Genomic DNA, 17,083 nt, shown 5'->3' on the forward strand with positions numbered 1-17,083 from the left:
ACTTGTGGACTTCAACTCCCAGAATTCCTCAGCCAGCAAAGCTGGCTGAGGAATTCTGGGAATTGAAGTCCACAAGTCTTAAAGTTGCCAAGGTTGAGAACCCCTGCAACAGATGGAAACTAATCAAGGAGAGAAGCAACTTAGAACTAAGGAGAAACTTCCTGACAGTTAGGACAATTAACCAGTGGAACAACCTGCCTCCAGAAGCGGTGAATGCTCCAACACTGGAAGTTTTTAAGAAGAGACTGGACAGCCATTTGTCTGAAATGGTATAGGGTTTAGATGGCCTCCAAGGTCCCTTCCAACTATTATTATTATTATTATTATTATTATTATTATTATTATTATTATTATTATTATTATTATTATTATTATTTTATTTGAAAAAGCAAGAGCTCTGCTCCAGGGCCATTGAAATGAAATGACAACTTAATCATAATTGGACATCTTAAGAAACTTGGCTGCACATCCTGACTGGCTCAAGGTTGACTCAGCCTTCCATTCTTCCGAGGTCGGTAAAATGAGGATCCAGATTATTGAGGACAATTTGCTGACTCTGTACACCGTTTAGACAGTGAGCTGTAAAGCACTATGAAGTGGGATATAAATCTAAACACTATTTCTATTTATTATCAACAACAGTCCTTCCCAAGTAAATTTCAGACAATATTTCCTACCTTTGCAAATGTGAATTCTTGCTTTAAGGTCAAACCAACTTAGTAGTGGTGTTGAAGGACCCTGATTCAATTACCAGTGTCTTTGGATGCACAATGCCTAGAAAATCCCTGTTTGAGCCCCAGAACAGCTCCTTCCAGTGAGCTCAGTGACTCACTGTGGATAAGAGTCCCACTATGACCTTTACTCAAATGTGTAGCAATTTACATATCCACATTCCAGGGTCAGCCAAAATTTCTTACTAAAAGTTCATCTCAATACCTGATTTACTATTGTTAATATAAAATACATCAAATTAATACATAATTCAAGATTATTGTTGTCTTAGCAAGCTTTTTGGCTCCACAGGATTGGAAATGCGGGGGAATAACTGCTCAGTGTAATCCATAGTATGGTTGAATCAATCAATTAAGGTTCCAGGTTGGATTCTAATAATGTCTGCAAATGCTTACAGTTTGCATTGTGTGATTATCTAGATATAGTGATGGATTAGGGCCCTACGTTGACACTAAATCATAATTAGGCAAAGGTAATTTTCTGGCTAGGACCATAGTAGCAATATAATCTGAGAGTTCTGATAAAATTATAATGTTGGTGGAATTGCATGTGACAGAGATGAATGGGCAGGTTGAGTGACAGGACAATGACTGGCTCAAAATTCCCCCAGAAGCTTGAGTCATTCTCCCTGTACCTTTAAAAAGACATAATCCTGACTCTCAACATGCAAGTTGCACCATGTTTGTACATCCCTGTTTCTGAATGTCTTCGGAAGAATAATCGGAGCTTTATTTACCATATTTATGATTAACTGCTACATGCCAACCAATGCTTTCAAAATAACATGTCAATTGCCAGTAATAAAGAGTCACTAATAAAATAAAATATAGGAATACAAATGTGTAACTAAGTAATTTCAAGTTAGATGACAAAGTGGACTACAAAAAAAGGGAACTTACGAACAAAGTATGGGCATTATTCTGTTATAGAAAGATTATTTAAATTAATTCTTAGAGTTCAGTATGTCTTAACTATTAGAAAAAGAGATGCACAAGAAGGTACTCACTTGAAGAATCACATCTGAAATGTCCACTACCAAGGCCTAAACACTGGCACCACAATTTGAATCCCGTTTCAGACATCCTTTCCCATTCATCCCCAATGGAATAGAAAGAACCAGTGAAGGTATCATAACACGCATCATCAGTGGGTGGGCTTAATCTTTCAGAAACTGGAAAGCAAAGTAAATAAACATTGTTACATCTTAAGTTCTTCCTTCCCTACATTCTGCAGGTAATGATGAAACCTCTCTACACTCCTTACAACATCATAATTACATGCCATGGAATTCCCACTCAGATTCCTTTATTATTTCCAAAATAAATCAGTACTTCCACTGTAAGAGGCAGCATATTTAAGAACTGAAATGCACATTCAAGGATTAAGTTCAGACTGTAACCCAGAAAGGGGAACTGAACTTGCCAAGGGACTAGTTGTTTCCTTCAAATGATCTAGCAAGCCAGCTCTCAGTAGCTCAACTTCCTTATCTTTGCCCAATCTCATCTCTGTACAGAGGAAAAAAAGAGAGATCATCAATCTGCATTTCAGAAAAAAAAATGCTTTCTTCTGGAGAAGGACATGGAAAAGGGAGAATGTTGAGACCTGCCCTAAAATTCATTATTCTTGCTTGTATCCAAGGCTCTCCAATGGAGACATCCTTTCTTAACTGACTGTAAATGCTCCTACTTTATGCAGGTATGTTCCCATGTTGAACTCTGTGTCTCCTATGTAAAGCTTCTATGACCCTTGCAATTCCTAAGACTTTTCACCCCTTGAAGAGAATCCCTGGAACGAAGATTTCAAGATCCACATGCCAAGGCTACAGGGAAGAAAAACACCCACATTCAGTGGCAGAGAGACTCCTGTATGTGCAAAATGTTCTAACCTTCTAGAGAAAACTCTCAGAAGACATTCTGGGAAGCTGCTGCTAGCCAGGACAAATGCTGAGAGGAGCATTTAGTGTTATAGGAAGAATTTAGACTGTGGATGTCTGCTTTTTTTAGATACTCAGACCAATTATGAAGAGATTGTAGCATTCATATCATTTCAGATTGGGGATGAGGATTCTTCTTATCATTAAGGCTTTTCTCTTTAAATGCATTTTTTCTTAATGAGTTTTTTTTTTAACAGAGAAAAGCTTTCAGTTGTGTGGGCGCTCCCATCTGCAAATGAAACAGCAACCCCAAATATTGGGAGGTAGTCAGGGAAAAATAAAGTATTCTGAACAGGTTATTTTAACTAGCAGCCTACATGAGAACCGAAAAGCTATGGTAAGTTAGGACCCTGGACTAAGAACAAGAAGCAATCCCTCCTCAGACTAAATTCCCTTCATGGGGCTGTTGTATAGGTAAATGAGACTATGTGTGTGTGTAAGACTCTCTAAAGGATGTGTGCGCTCTCTAAAGCAGGGTTTCCCTACCCCCAGTCCGTAGACTGGCACTGGGCTGCGGCATGCCAGCACACAAAACCACATCCCCTCCGGTCCATGGAAAAACCTCTCTCCACGTAACCGGTCCCTGGTGCCCAAATGGTTGGGGACCTCTGCTCTAAAGGACTAGGAAGATAACACGAAATCAGTACAATCATTAACTAGTAAAAGATTTTTTAAAAAGGAGTCCTGTAGGTTTTATTCCATTAATCATAGCTAACTTTAGGGGGCAGTGTACATCTCTGTCTCTAGGCCATTCTGCCAGAAGTTTCCATGGTCATGTGGCCAGCATGACATCATGCCGCAGCACGGAGTGTGTGGCAAAACATGGAGCATTGTTGCTTTCCCACCGAAATGATATCTGTTTATCTATTTGCATTTATATGTTTTTGAACTGCTAGATTGGCAGGAGCTGGGGCCAGTGATAAGAGCTCACTTTGTCACATGGTGATAGGACTTGAACCACTGGAGTAGACCTTCTCCAGAATATTTTAAACTACTGAGCCACCGCACCTCTCCATCAACTAGTAAACAAATAAAAAAATGCCAATGATTGTGAAATAAATTAGCATAAACATAAAAGTAGAATCTTCTCATTTCCACTCACCATTATTGCCCACTGTGACCATCTCTTCAAGAACTCTGTGTCTTCTCTGATTTTTAACTGCTTCTACTATGATGTTGTAGGTTGCCCCTCTAGTAAGACCCGTAAGAGTAGCACTAGAATATACACCAGGAACTTTGATCTGTGGTTTGAGACAATTTTGTTTAAAACAGTTTTTAAAACTTTCTTGCTTTCTAGCAATATAGGAAACTGATTCTTTTTTTTTTTTTCAGGCAGTGAGCCATTTAGCAAAAAACAAAAACAAAACAACAACCCAGGAGGAAGGATTTGCATTATAACCTTTAACTAAGTTTCATATTATCGTCATTGTGAGCAATACTGTTTCCCTTCCTCTTTGTGCCTTTTTAGATAACAGAAATCTACCCTGGAATCTAATATTTGCCTTTTTTTATTCACAACTCTTGTTAATTTCAGTATGATTTTCTTCAATGTAAACCATGTTTTGATTGGCAGCTCATTGTTTTGCACCTAAATGTGCTTACTCAGATACAAGCTCTACTGAGCTGGCAGCACTCAGAAGACTTTAGCTCAGTGTTTCTCAACCTTGACAATTTTAAGGCATGTGGATTTCAACTCCCAGAATTCCACGGCCAGTATTGGTGTGTTTTAGCTGAATTCAGAAGGGCAGTACTAATTAAATACAGATAGGAGAGTATCAGGTGATCCATATCTCCAGATTAAACTGGGAAATTGAACAAACTTTAGAAGAAGCTACTTTGACATTTTTTGCTAAGAAAATTACGTAGCCCTGTTTATGTAGTCACCAGAAGTCATTCTTAAGCAAATTTTGCTGTTATCAGCTATTTTTTTTATTTTATTTCTCTAATATTAGTAATTATTTTCTACTTATGTTCAATTAACTGGCTCACTTTTTTCATTGCACTGCTTTATTTTTTTTCAGCATAGATCCTTCGTGTTACACTTTAATCTTTTAATCCAGTTATTGTTAGGCAGCATGGTAACAGAACAAGTGCTACTATTTACAGGATAGATATACAACAGGAATCACAAGTACAAAGGCCCTACAGGTGACCCCTGAAGCTTCTGCAAAAGTGGTCACCAAATTGTAATTTTCACCGTCTCAGCAGGAAGACAGCAATTCTCTTATCTATTTCCATTTATCTTTAATCTTGATCGTACCTACCTCTTGGTCTTAATCATGTCTGATTGGAATCTCCAATCTTTCACTTAATATGCAGCCATTGACATAAAAAAGGTTATACAGCACTGCTTTAGAGCTTACCTAAGTAAGCTGTATTCACAGAACATACTTAACTAGAACATACTTAACACTTCCTCATTTACTGTCTAGTGTTCATCATCTTGACCAGGGTCTTTTTTTCTGACTTAGGCTGTTGTACAAACCCATCTTATTGGGTTAATTTAGAGTCACTTTATTGTGTAAAATGAGAAAATAAGTAAATTCAAAAGCTTATTAATAAGCATGTGGTATAAATGCAGCAATCAACTCACTTTTTTTGATGTACACCTTGCCAATTTCTAGCTCTTTCCATTCTAGCCTCTAAAATACTGGTTTCTTACCAGATTTACCTGGCTTTCCTATTCATCTCCCTTCCAAACTCTGCTGCGAATAGTTTCCATGTGAAGTTGCTCTATAAAAATCCCTATCTCAGGATTTTTTTGTCTGATTCCATATTTAGAACGGTTGGTCTTCTAATCTTGCCATTTCTGGTCTCAAGAGACTTCAACCTATATTGGATTGTGATTTCTCAAACTTACAGCTCTCTCGTTAAGAAACACATTAATCCTCAACCACAGGCAGCATTACTGCTTACCATCTTAAATCCTAATTGTTAAATGATAACTTCATCATATGTAAATTTCATTGTTGCCCTTAGTGGACACACATCAACACAGCTGGCTCAGCTTACCAGATCTTATACTGAAGCTAATATTAAAGTAAAAACAATATGGGCACATTGTTTCATCACCAACAGTTCATCTAAGTTACCTCAGTAGGTTCTTCTTCATCACTAACAGGCTGGCAAGAAATAATGTATTCAGAGCTATCTGTATATGGTGTCCATGAGATAGTTGTCTGAGAAAGTGCTTCCTGGGGCCTTGTGTAATTATCCTTGGATAGAAGGGTATGATGATAAGAGGGTTTGTCAACATCAGGAACTTGAATGGGATGACGGATCACCACCACTGGCTGTTCTTCCCTACTTGGTTTAGCCCTTCCTGGAGTTGCTGGAGTTGTGGGGGTTCGAGACCCAAATTCCTCTACAATGACTTGTTGACCTGGGTTGCTCAGGATGGAGTGCTGACCAGAAGAACCTGGAATTGGGATACCATTTCCATTGTCATAGGGGTTGTTTGTGAGGTAAGGTACATTCTCCAGAACAGAAGGCACATCCAAGATCTCTGTCACCCTTTTACCAGGATGCGGTGGAGTTACCAGCCGGGGTAGCTCATCTAGCCAAAGAAAGGTTAGAAGCAGTGAAAGCCAGGTGCTGAAAGCTCCAGCAAGGGTTCCATTTGAGATGGAGGAAATCTGCCCCATAATATCTTAATTCAAGCAATTAAATTTTAGCAATATTTTCAAAAAAAAACGACATTATTCTGCAAAGCCTGGTTAAATTACTCTCATAGCACTTGAATCAAAAGGCAAAAGAAAGCATTGGAATTTGAAACTAAAGCCAAATTAGAATGACTACCAAAGAGCTTTGAAAGATCCATAAAAAACAAAAGTCCCATTTGCCAAACTACTGAATTACTTCAATATCTATAAATAAATGAATTTAACATCTTAACCACCTTTACTGCTATATTGCTTTTCCCCCAAAAAATTTCTTAAGGGAGCAATATTATATATTGCATTACACTTGGGACATATTTACAAAATCAGTTCTCCTAAGACATCAACCCTTGGATCCCCATCTATGCTTCAACACTGAATCTACAGTGTCAACTGGAGAGCCAACAAATTATTCATAAGAGTTTTATGGATCCACTTTCTGCCCTTTGGTTATGAGGACATATATAAAACAGCAGTTCTCTTTCACCAATGAATGCATAGTTTCATGAAACATGGATTAATTTATTTGTTATAAATCATTATTTTTCATAAAATATAAAGTAGCTGATTTAGACCTAATGAAAGCACTAAAAATAATGAAACAGGGAGAGAGCAGGAGAGATATTTTTAACCCACTGGAAGCAATAATCCAAACCAAATTATCTCCTTTTTTGATTTTACTAATTCAATGGAAATAAGGAAATATTAAACTGTAGCTGAAATCTAATTCAACACTATAATATAAAATTCTCTGAAGTTAAATACTCTTGAATAGAGAGAATTTTCACTCTGAATAGACTAATATAGCAGGAGTGGTCAATTTTTTAAATAATAGAATAGTTTTTTTAAAAAAAAAATAATAATAATCATTCTCAGAGGTTTTTGATATCATAGTAAGAAAGGCTGATTTTGTAGCCAATTTTGGGTGAAATGGTATGTTTTTGAGATTTTAGGACTCAAAAGTCCTTCATCTTGCAGAGGGTGAGTGGAGAAACTGATCCAACTTCTTTTGGGATGTATGTGGACATTTGAAGTGAACTAAAGCAATTTATCTGGAAGGGGCGTTGGTCTTACCTGAACGCCTTTTCTCAGTACGGAGATGGAGAATCCACCAATGGGTTTTCTCTGTCTGCCTGCTCTTGAGACCAAGTAGCCAAAACTTGACACATCCCCTCTTACTAGAGGATCCATTCTTAACGAGGGCGAAGTGGCTGAAGGTTGACGAGGTGTTGGCTCTCAGTTCCCTAATAACGGCCTGCTGACCTTAGGGTGGGTGTGGATTCTCCATCTCCGTACTGAGAAAAGGCGTTCAAGTAAGACCAACGCCCCTTCTCCAGTACAGGAGATGGAGAATCCACCAATGAGACATACCAAAGCCTCACTGTCCCGATGGGTGAGAGACAGATAAGGCTGGAAGATTGGTTTCTGAGACCACTTGCTGAAGGACCCTCCTACCAAAGGAGGCGTCCGCCGAAGCAAACCGATCGATCTTGTAGTGGCGTACAAACAGGGAAGGCGAGGACCATGTCGCGGCCCTGCAAATCTCCTCGATGGATGCCTGGGTAGCCCATGCCGCCGAGGTTGCAGCGCTTCAAGTGGAATGGACAGTGAGGTGACTTGGGGGTGGCAGAGACAATACCTGGTACGCTTCCGCGATACAATTTCGGATCCACCTTCCAATGGTGCCAGCGGAAACTTTCCGCCCCAAGGTGTCTGGTCGGAAGGACACAAAGAGGGCCTCTGACTTGCAGAAAGGCTCCATGAGTTTTATGTAACACCGCAATGCTCTGCGGATGTCTAATGTATGCCACTGCCGCTCCCAGTCATGTGTTGGGTTTGGACAGAAGTTTGGGAGAATAACTTCTTGCATCCTGTGAAAAAGAGAATTCACCTTTGGGATGAAGGAGGGATCTAATCTAAGGACCATCACTGTGGAAAATGCAGAGGTCATTCCTGACCGACAGTGCAGCCAGCTCAGAAATTTGTCTGGCCGACGTGATGGCAATCAGGAACGCCACCTTTAGTGACAGGTGTCGTAAGGAAACGGTTGTCAATGGTTCAAAGGGTGACCGTATGAGAGCGTGAAGTATTCGCGGCAATTCCCAAGATGGGTACCTGTGAACCACGGGAGGTCTGGTGTTACAGGCGCCCTTGATAAAGGCGTAAATCCTGGGATGGTGAGCTAAGGGGACCGAGTCCATGCAGGTGAGGAGGGTGGACAGAGCCGCCACTTGTCTGCGAATAGTCGCACGGGCAACACCTCTGTCCAGCCCATCCAAAAGATAATCTACTATCTGAGGAATGGAAAGTTTGTACATATCAAACTGCCGCTTCCTGCACCAAAGGCAAAAATTTTTCCAAGTGGAATCATAAATGCGATTGGTCGCTGGACGGCGTGCCGCTTGAATCATGGTAATGGCGCGAGGGGAGAATAGTTCCTACGTCATTATGCAGTGCTCAAGCACCAGACGGTCAACTGTAACCATTGGGGTTCCAGATGACAGATGGTTCCCTGGTGTAGGGACACTCGGCGAGGGGGAATGTTCCACAGGGGCGACTGAGACAGGTTCATCAGGTCGGCGAACCATGGTCTCTGTGGCCAGTATGGTGCCACGAAAATCACTTCCGCCCACTCATTTATCAACTTGCGGATAATCGCCGGTATGAATGGAAGTGGGGGGAAGGCGTAAAGTAGGCCTTGGGGCCACTGAATTCTTAAAGCATCTGTCCCCTCCGCCCATGGATTGAAATAGCGGGAGTAAAATCTGGGGAGCTGGGCATTGTCCGACGATGCAAACATCTAGGAACAGGTCTAGGAACAGGTCCAGGTGTAGCCCCCACTCCGAAGGGTCCACTGTGGCGCGGCTCAGGAAGTCCGCTTGTCGGTTGTTGACCCCCGATATGTATTCCGCCCTTAGTGACCCCAGGCTGGACTCTACCCAGGTGAACAGGAGTCGTGCCTCTGTCATGAGGGCTTTGGACCTAGTGCCTCTCTGACGGATGATGTGTGCCTTGGCTGCCACATTGTCCGTGAGGACTAGAACATAATGGCCCTTGATTCTGTTTCTGAAATGTTGTAGGGCTAGGTGGGTTGCCCTGAGTTCTAGCCAGTTGATGTTGTTTCTCAGATCCGCGGTGGACCATCGTCCCTGCGCAAATTGAGAGTCCAGATGGGCTCCCCAACCGTACAGACTGGCGTCTGTCGTGATGGTAACCCTGTCTGGTTCCTTGAAGGGTGACCCCTTGGTCATGGCCCAAGAGTACCACCAGTGGAGCGCCCTGTGGATTTGCACCGGGACCCTGACTAGGTGATTGGATGCACTGGTGTTCTGCCGTTGGTATGGGAGCAGAAACCACTGTAGGTCCCGCAGGTGAAACCTGGCCCAGGGCACTATGGCTATGCAAGAGACCATCTTGCCTAATAATTGGGAGAGAGTTATTAGAGAAACTGTGTGTTGTCTGTATACCCAGCGAGCCAGTTCCCTGATGCTGACCACCCGCTCCTGGGAGAGATAGACCATGCAGTTGGTTGTGTCTATCGTGGCTCCCAGATGCAGCAGCCTGGACGAGGGAACTGTCTGGCTCTTCTGGAAGTTTACTGAAAAGCCATGTTGCTGAAGGACACGAATAACAGTCCTTACGTCCGCCTGAGCTGCTTGTGGGGATGCTGCTTGGATTAAAATGTCATCTAGGTAACATTGGACGTGTATTGGGATTTTTCTGAGTTTGGCAGCTACAACTGCCAGTATTTTGGTAAACACCCTGGGTGCCGAAGACAGGCCAAAAGGAAGAGCCCTGTACTGGAAGTGTTTTCCTCCGTAACAGAAGCGTAGGAACCAACGGTGATCTGGGTGAACGGGAATGTGAAGATAGGCTTCTGTGAGATCTATCGATGCCAGGAAGTCTCCTTCTCTGATGCCTCCCAGAATGGACTAAAGGCTGAATCTTGAATTTTTTGTATGTTATGTAACGGTTGAGATTTTTGAGGTCCAGGATTGCCCTTCATCCTCCTGAGGTCTTGGGAACCACGAAGAGGATGGAGTAAAATCCTCTGCCTCTGTATTCCGCTGGGACCGGTTCTATGGCCTGAATATCCAACAGGTGTTGGATGGCCTCCTGCATAAGTCTGCATTTGATTGAGTCCCTGGAGACCGAGCAGACGGTGAGTCGGTCTGGAGGTGTGACCAGGAACTCCAGGGACAACCTGGACTGGATGGTTTGTAGTACCTAGTTGTCCATGGAGGTCAGTTCCCATTGGTGGAAGAAGTGGGCTAGTTTTCCCCCAATGGGTAGGTCGGGGTAGGAGTCATTTGGTCTTCCGGTAGGGACGACCCGTTCCACGAAATGGCCATTTCATCTGGTTTTGTTGCCTGGATCGGAAGCCCGGTCTGTCATAGGGACGGTCGTACGGCCTGTCCTGTCTGGGGGTGTATGGCTTGGAGGTCTGATTGATAGACGTGGTTGTCTGTTTCCGAAAGGCTGTCTTCGAAAATAAGGCGTGGGGCGTTTGTCAGACCTTTTGTTTAATTGCGCCATGACCTTACACTTGTCCTTGTTCTCTACAAGATAAGGGGCCAGGGCCTCCCCAAACAGGTTGCTGCCTGAGTAAGGGGCGGTCGCTAGGTGCCACTTAACTTTGGTGTTGGCCTGCCAGTGTTTTAGCCACAGCATTCTCCTGGCAATTATGTTAGATGCTATGGATCTGGATGAAAAAATGGCCGATTGGAGTGTTGCGTCAGCAGCGTATTCCGTGGCTGCCACCATCTTAGCCAGGTCCTGGTGAGTCCGCATGTCCTCCATAGGAACCATGGCTTGCAGTTGTTGTAACCACAGGAGGGTGGTCTGGACAAAAAAGGAGGCCGAGGTAGCCGTTTTTATGGCCCATGCCGCTGCCTGATGGGTTTTGCGGAAGGCTTGCTCCCACCTTTTGTCATCAGCCTTGAGAGCCTCCACTAGGTCCCCAGCCATGGCTGTCTGGGAGACCAAAGGAGTCCAGGCTTTGTCTACCTTAGGAATCTCTAGGGCCTCGTTGAGATCTATGGATGTGCTGTACAATTTTTTGTCCGTACCACTCACTGATGGGAAGGAAGCAGGTGAGTCCCATTGTTTCTTGATCCCTTTCAGGAAAATGGCGGGACAAGGCACGTGGTGTTGAGTTGTCACCTTCTCAAAAAACATAGGCCTGGACGTGGTGCCCGGTGTCGCCTGCGGTTGAGGGAACTGGTCTGTCGCTATGTTTGCAGTGACTGTGGCCTTGCGGAGTATCGTGAGGAAGAGGTTGGGATTAAATAGCCCACCTGAGGGGGATGCTCAGGGGGAAGTTCCTCATCCTCAGACATGGTAATTTCTGGTTGCTCCTCCTCTTGTGGCGAGGAGTAACCGCTCATGGAGGACTGGGCTGGGGAGGTGGGCTCCTGAATGCCTGAGGGCTCCGTGGGGAGTTCAAAGGATGGCATGGTCGAGGTGGAGGCCCCCTGATCATGTTGGACAGAGCGCTGTGTTAGAGCTCGGTCCACCACTTTGGTCAATAAGGCCTCCAGACGTCCGTCTGCCAAGATGTCCCCTATGTTATGACCCGAGTAAAATGGCAGTGGGTGGCAAAATGGGCTCAGTGGTAGCGCCGGCAGCAGTAGCTGTTTGTTGGGCCGATGTGGGGGGCGAGCCCAGTGGTGGCGGTGTTCCCGGAATGGACCATACGCTCTGGGTTGATATCGATGGGCCCAATGGTAATTCCATCTCAGTGGCCGCCATTTGAACCAAATCCAATTGGGTCTGCCTCTGCGCTCTGGAGAACTCCTTCTCCAGGGCCTGGTGCCTACAGCTGGCTTGTTTTTCCGCCAACTTGGAGGACTTCTTAAGCAAATGCTTTGTCTTCGCTTTGCACTTGCCTGCCGCCTTCTGGCCAGAAGGTTCATTGCAGCCGTAATTGGGAGGTGGAGAGGTCGTGCTCATGGACTGAGGCAATGAGGGTCCCTCCATCCCGTTTGAGCAATCCCAGGAAAACACAGGGAAGGAGCTCAGGCAGGCAAGTAGTTGACGGAAGCGAGATTGGAACAAGTACCAAGACTGTTCCCCTGATCACCCAACCAATAAAAAATTCTCTCTGGGCTACAGTCACAATAGTTGAGGCAGGTACCGAAGGCACGTTTGGAACCACTCTCTGGGCTCCACCTGGAAGCCTTAGATGACCAGGCAGTGTGCACCAGTAAAAGAAAAGGACAAAAAATCAGGGCAACCTCGAGGAGGTTTGGAGGCCTAAAGTAACCAGTAGAAAAAGGCACCAAATGGCGGCCACCCAGAATGAAAAGGAATACAGATTCCCCCCCCCCCCCGATTTGATTTGCTGCTATAGTCTGCCCCTAGGCCTTGCTAGGCCTTGTAGCAAGAATAGGCCTCTTGGCCTAGGAGCCACTCGTGGCCTCGTTAGGCCTATATGGCTTCACGTGAGGTCCGGGGCTTCCCTACTGCAGAGGCTCGCGCTATGTAAATCCGCGCGATTTTGGGGGTCAGCTACCTTCCGGAGCCTACCCCCCAAGGTGTGGATTGCTAGGGAAATTCTTTTAGAAATACCTGTTGCTCGTTGCGGCTTTTAAAAATGGCGGCCGCAGCCCGTTTTCCTCCAAAAACGGGCTCCGCAGCCTTCTGGCAATTTTTAGTGCCCGGGAGAATCGTGGGTGCAGCGCTGGTTGTGCGCTGCGATTTCACCGCTTTAGGGTCTAATTTGAACGAAAAAACAGCCTTCTTTGCCTGAAGCGGCAACCAAAATGGCGCCCGCGGCTGCCCTGGGCTGCTGGAGCAAGCTCCGATGATCCAGATTCAAATTTGAATCCAAGTCTGGAGCTTGCTATTTCCCCCCCCCCCCAAACTGGAGAGAAAATTGGGAGACTGGGAGAAAGGCATAGCAAGTGGTCTCTGCTGATGCCTTCCTTCCCCCGTCCCCCGCCCAGAGCCCTGGGAATGGAAAGGTTGAAATTCGGTTAAAAAGGCGACTTCGTTGCCTGAAACGGCAACCAAAATGGCGCCCACGGCTGCCCTGGGCTGCTGGAGCAAGCTCCGACAATCCGGATTCAAATTTTAAATCGAGTCTGGAGCTTGCTATTTCCCCCCAAACTGGAGAGAAAAATTGGGAGGCTGGGGAGAAAGGCACAGCAAGTGGTCTCTGCTGATGCCTTCTCCCCCCCCCCCCCCGTCCAGAGCCTTGGGAGTGGGATGGGAAGCTGGATGAAAACTCCCCCACACACCCCATCTATTAATTGATTAGAGATCAGAGATGATCTCTGGACCTGTGGGGAATTTGTTAGGGAAAGTAACAAATTTTTTAAAGGGATAGCCAATTATTTAGGGAGAATCCATCAATGGGATGCTTTGTCTAACTTGAAATAGCTGAGAGCCACGCCAAAACGAGTCTTCAAGAGCTGAGACCAAGTTAAGAATGGATCCTCTAGTAAGAGGGGGCGTGTCAAGTTTTGGCTAATTGGTCTCAAGAGCAGGCAGACAGAGAAAACCCACTGGTGGATTCTCCATCTCCTGTACTGGAGAATACATATATTATACCTTCTGCCAAATTCAGAGGCTGGACAGCACTTTAATTCAGTCATTTTCAAAGAAAATTCAGCCAAAAGATTATCCATGAAATGATAATAAGCTAGAATTCTATTATATTTTGCATAAATCAACGTCTAAGTAATGACAGGTTATAAACAATGTTTATATGTTACAAAAGTATACCATGCAATGCTATGTAATATTTCTCACTGAACTGCATAGGATTTATTTGAAGATACAGGAATGAAATCTAAGTTAATATTACCTGTTCTTTTCCTTCCACTCAATGGTTCACTCTTCTGATTATTCTTCACAGCAGTTATATAAATGATATATTCTGTCCCTGGCTCCAGATCTGATGGAAGAAAAATTTAAAAGGACACTGCAGCCAGTTCAGGATTTAAGATATTCAGAAAGGCAAAGCCTGCTCACTTTTTAATAATCAAACTATAAGTTTTATCTATTTCTGTAGCTTTATTGCTTTACCTTTTATTACTTTTGTCTAATATATGTTGTTATCTTAAATATTTTATGTTGGTGGTATCCAGCGTTATAGCATTATTAGTGGTATAAACCATTACAAATCACTTTTAAAAAAACCAAATTGTCATCTGCCTTCAGTCCCCAGGATATATTGTAGCGTATCATGTAATAAGTACCCATGGATTATTCTATTTCAGATCTAAGACAAGAAAGATTAGTTATAATCGGAAAACATGTTAGGATGGGATCAAAATCTAGCCTTCAAAAATTAATCACTATGTCGGGAACACATCCTAGTTCTGAAAAGCAATGCTTTACTTCATCTCCTAAATAATGTATTATTACTACACAATAGACCAATTCCAATTTGATTAGACTTTAAAAAAACTTCTTCATAATATTTAGAAGCAAAAAGACTCCAAATTCAATCCTCACAATATTAAAGTGCAGCTGAGGAAATCTTTCCTGTAAACCCAGGGAGCCAATGCTATTCCTTGTACTCCAGCAGTTAATAGTAGTTTCAAAGGCTCATTGTTATTCCCTCTGACTGCAGAGATTCTAAATGCTGCCAAATTACATTTCCTCAATACTGTTTGATGATCCAGCTTCATTATGAAAAGTTCATACCTGTGATAGTGGCCTCAGTAATACCAGGATGAGGACGAGGAAGTAGCTCCCTGGTTGGGCCACCAACTTGCTCATATTTGATTATGTAGCCTGTGATCTTGGCCCGTGGTGGCTGCCAACTGATCAACAAGGAGTTGCTTGTAGTTGTGAGGAAGTGCAAATTGGATGGTGCATCAATGGCTAAGGAACAAAAACATTTAAATAAATGTTAGTTATTGCAATTTCCATGTATTTCAGACACTGACATATTTTTTTTCATTCTCAGAAGTTGGCTGGAGACATAAACCAGTCACAAAGGATTGTAAAGAACAAAGCTCTATATTCAGCCCATAGGAATTTTTGCTCAAGTATTATTACCAGTGAAAGCATCAAGTTCTGCTGGGGAGCTGCGAGCATTCTCATTCAGCGCATAGATATAAATCTTGTAGTCAGTGCCAGGTTGCAAGCCTGTAAATCAAATAAAGCATTAAAAATAAATCAATGGTTCTTTATGTAAAGTTCTGATTGGAGGAAGCCTACATACTAAAATAGGTAACAAGGAGTTAAAGAAATCCAGTTTACAAAGCTTAGAGTAGAAAAACTGAGGTAACCTTTGTTGCTTTGTTTTGACAGTATTATAGATATCTGTCTTCAAATCCCTACACAATTCTGAAATGAAGAAACAATAAGGGCACTATGGAAACTGAAGGAAGGAAAATCGAACTAGATTATAACGATCACCTGCAGAAGATATGATGGCAGAAAAGAAATGAACAGGCAGGGAAGCTCGAAAATCTGAACTTCCACAATCACAAAAGAGAAGAGGGGGAACCAAACTGTTTCCCGGATCTCTATAAGTTGCACAAAAAAGAAAATTCCACCAATGATTGCTTTTCTCCTACCTACTGCATGGTAATGAGATGGGGAAAATAATTTATTATTATTTCCCATAGGAAATGTGACCCTTAATATTTGCAACTCAGAAGACAGGGAGCTCTGAAGAAATTATCCCAGGGGAGGAATTATAGATACTGAAAACCATACAAGATTTGGTCCTTCAGCTGTAGCAAAATCAATGTTTTCTGAATTCTCCTTGGAACTGCCCAGCTATTATAGTATTCTAAATGTGGTAATAAAAAAATGGACAAAATACCCTAGGTTAAGGTTTAAGAGCTAGAAAGTTACCGGGGTTTTGTTTTATTTTGTTCTGCATGATATCCTTAAGCAATATCCTTCCTGCAAAATATTATCATAAAACTTTTCAAGGTACAGAAATGATGCTCACATACCAGTAATGGTGTAGGTTCTAACATCAGGACTAATTGTTCTTTGAACTGGATTCTGACCACCTGCGGGGACGGCATCTATCTGGAAACCTGTGATTGCCTCTGTCTTGGTGCGCCAGGTAATTGTGATGGTTCGCTCTGTGACATCTGTGACACGAGCCCTACGGGGAGCACTAACATCTGCACCAAAAAGGTGGAATGTCCATCATTAATATAATGGTCATACTGAGCTTAGAAGTTTCCAAGAAAAATAGATTCAAAAAAATTGCTGTCTACAGCTCAGAGATTGATTGATTGATTTCATATAACTGCCCTTCTCAATTAATAGATTCAATATTCAATAGATAGAATCTATGTTCTATGTTCAATCCAATTGATTCTGAATGACAAACAGCATCACAATAATTAAATCTGAAGAAACACAAAATCAGTTACAAATTATATGTAGGGGCAACTAAAAATTATCATAATAATTACATAAAAATTAGCAGTGCAACCAGATAATGGAGCCCCTAACATTTTCAGGACCCCAGGCTCAGGCACATAGGCAGATCTTTAAAATCTTATGAAAGGCTAATAGGGTTGGCGCCATCCTGAGCAGCGAAAGAAGACTGTTCCAAGGGGCTGGGGCTATTGCTAGGAAGGCATTCCCCCTGGTCTCCACCAACTAACAGCATCCCCAATCAATTAGACCAAATTGGATGGGTAGAAATTATTGGGAGAAGATGGTCCCTTTGGAAACTAGATGCTTTAAAGATGACAATCAGAAACTTGAACTGCATCTGGAAATACAATGGAACAGCTCCCAAAGTAGTACTGTTACATATATGGTGTAAAAG

General features: G+C 43.0%; 1 protein-coding gene across 9 annotated transcripts in view; it reads right to left on the reverse strand.

Moving 5' to 3' along the window:
• Window positions 1-17,083, reverse strand: part of FN1 (fibronectin 1) — a 130,479-nt gene that overhangs the window by 4,318 nt on the left and 109,078 nt on the right. For 8 of the 9 annotated variants that reach the window (XM_039341917.1, XM_039341914.1, XM_039341915.1 and 5 more), the window contains 7 exons: window positions 16,248-16,424; window positions 15,337-15,426; window positions 14,980-15,159; window positions 14,135-14,224; window positions 5,758-6,221; window positions 3,768-3,906; window positions 1,739-1,903 (listed from right to left, as the gene is read on the reverse strand). In XM_039341917.1, the coding sequence (XP_039197851.1) occupies window positions 1,739-1,903; window positions 3,768-3,906; window positions 5,758-6,221; window positions 14,135-14,224; window positions 14,980-15,159; window positions 15,337-15,426; window positions 16,248-16,424 (1,305 nt within the window). The remainder of the gene's footprint in view (window positions 1-1,738; window positions 1,904-3,767; window positions 3,907-5,757; window positions 6,222-14,134; window positions 14,225-14,979; window positions 15,160-15,336; window positions 15,427-16,247; window positions 16,425-17,083) is intronic. The other variant, XM_039341912.1, reaches the window with a different exon arrangement.

The sequence above is a fragment of the Crotalus tigris genome, unplaced genomic scaffold (genome assembly GCF_016545835.1).
Source record: "Crotalus tigris isolate CLP2741 ecotype Arizona unplaced genomic scaffold, ASM1654583v1 scf7180000017774.6281472, whole genome shotgun sequence".
Taxonomy (NCBI): Eukaryota; Metazoa; Chordata; class Lepidosauria; order Squamata; family Viperidae; genus Crotalus; species Crotalus tigris.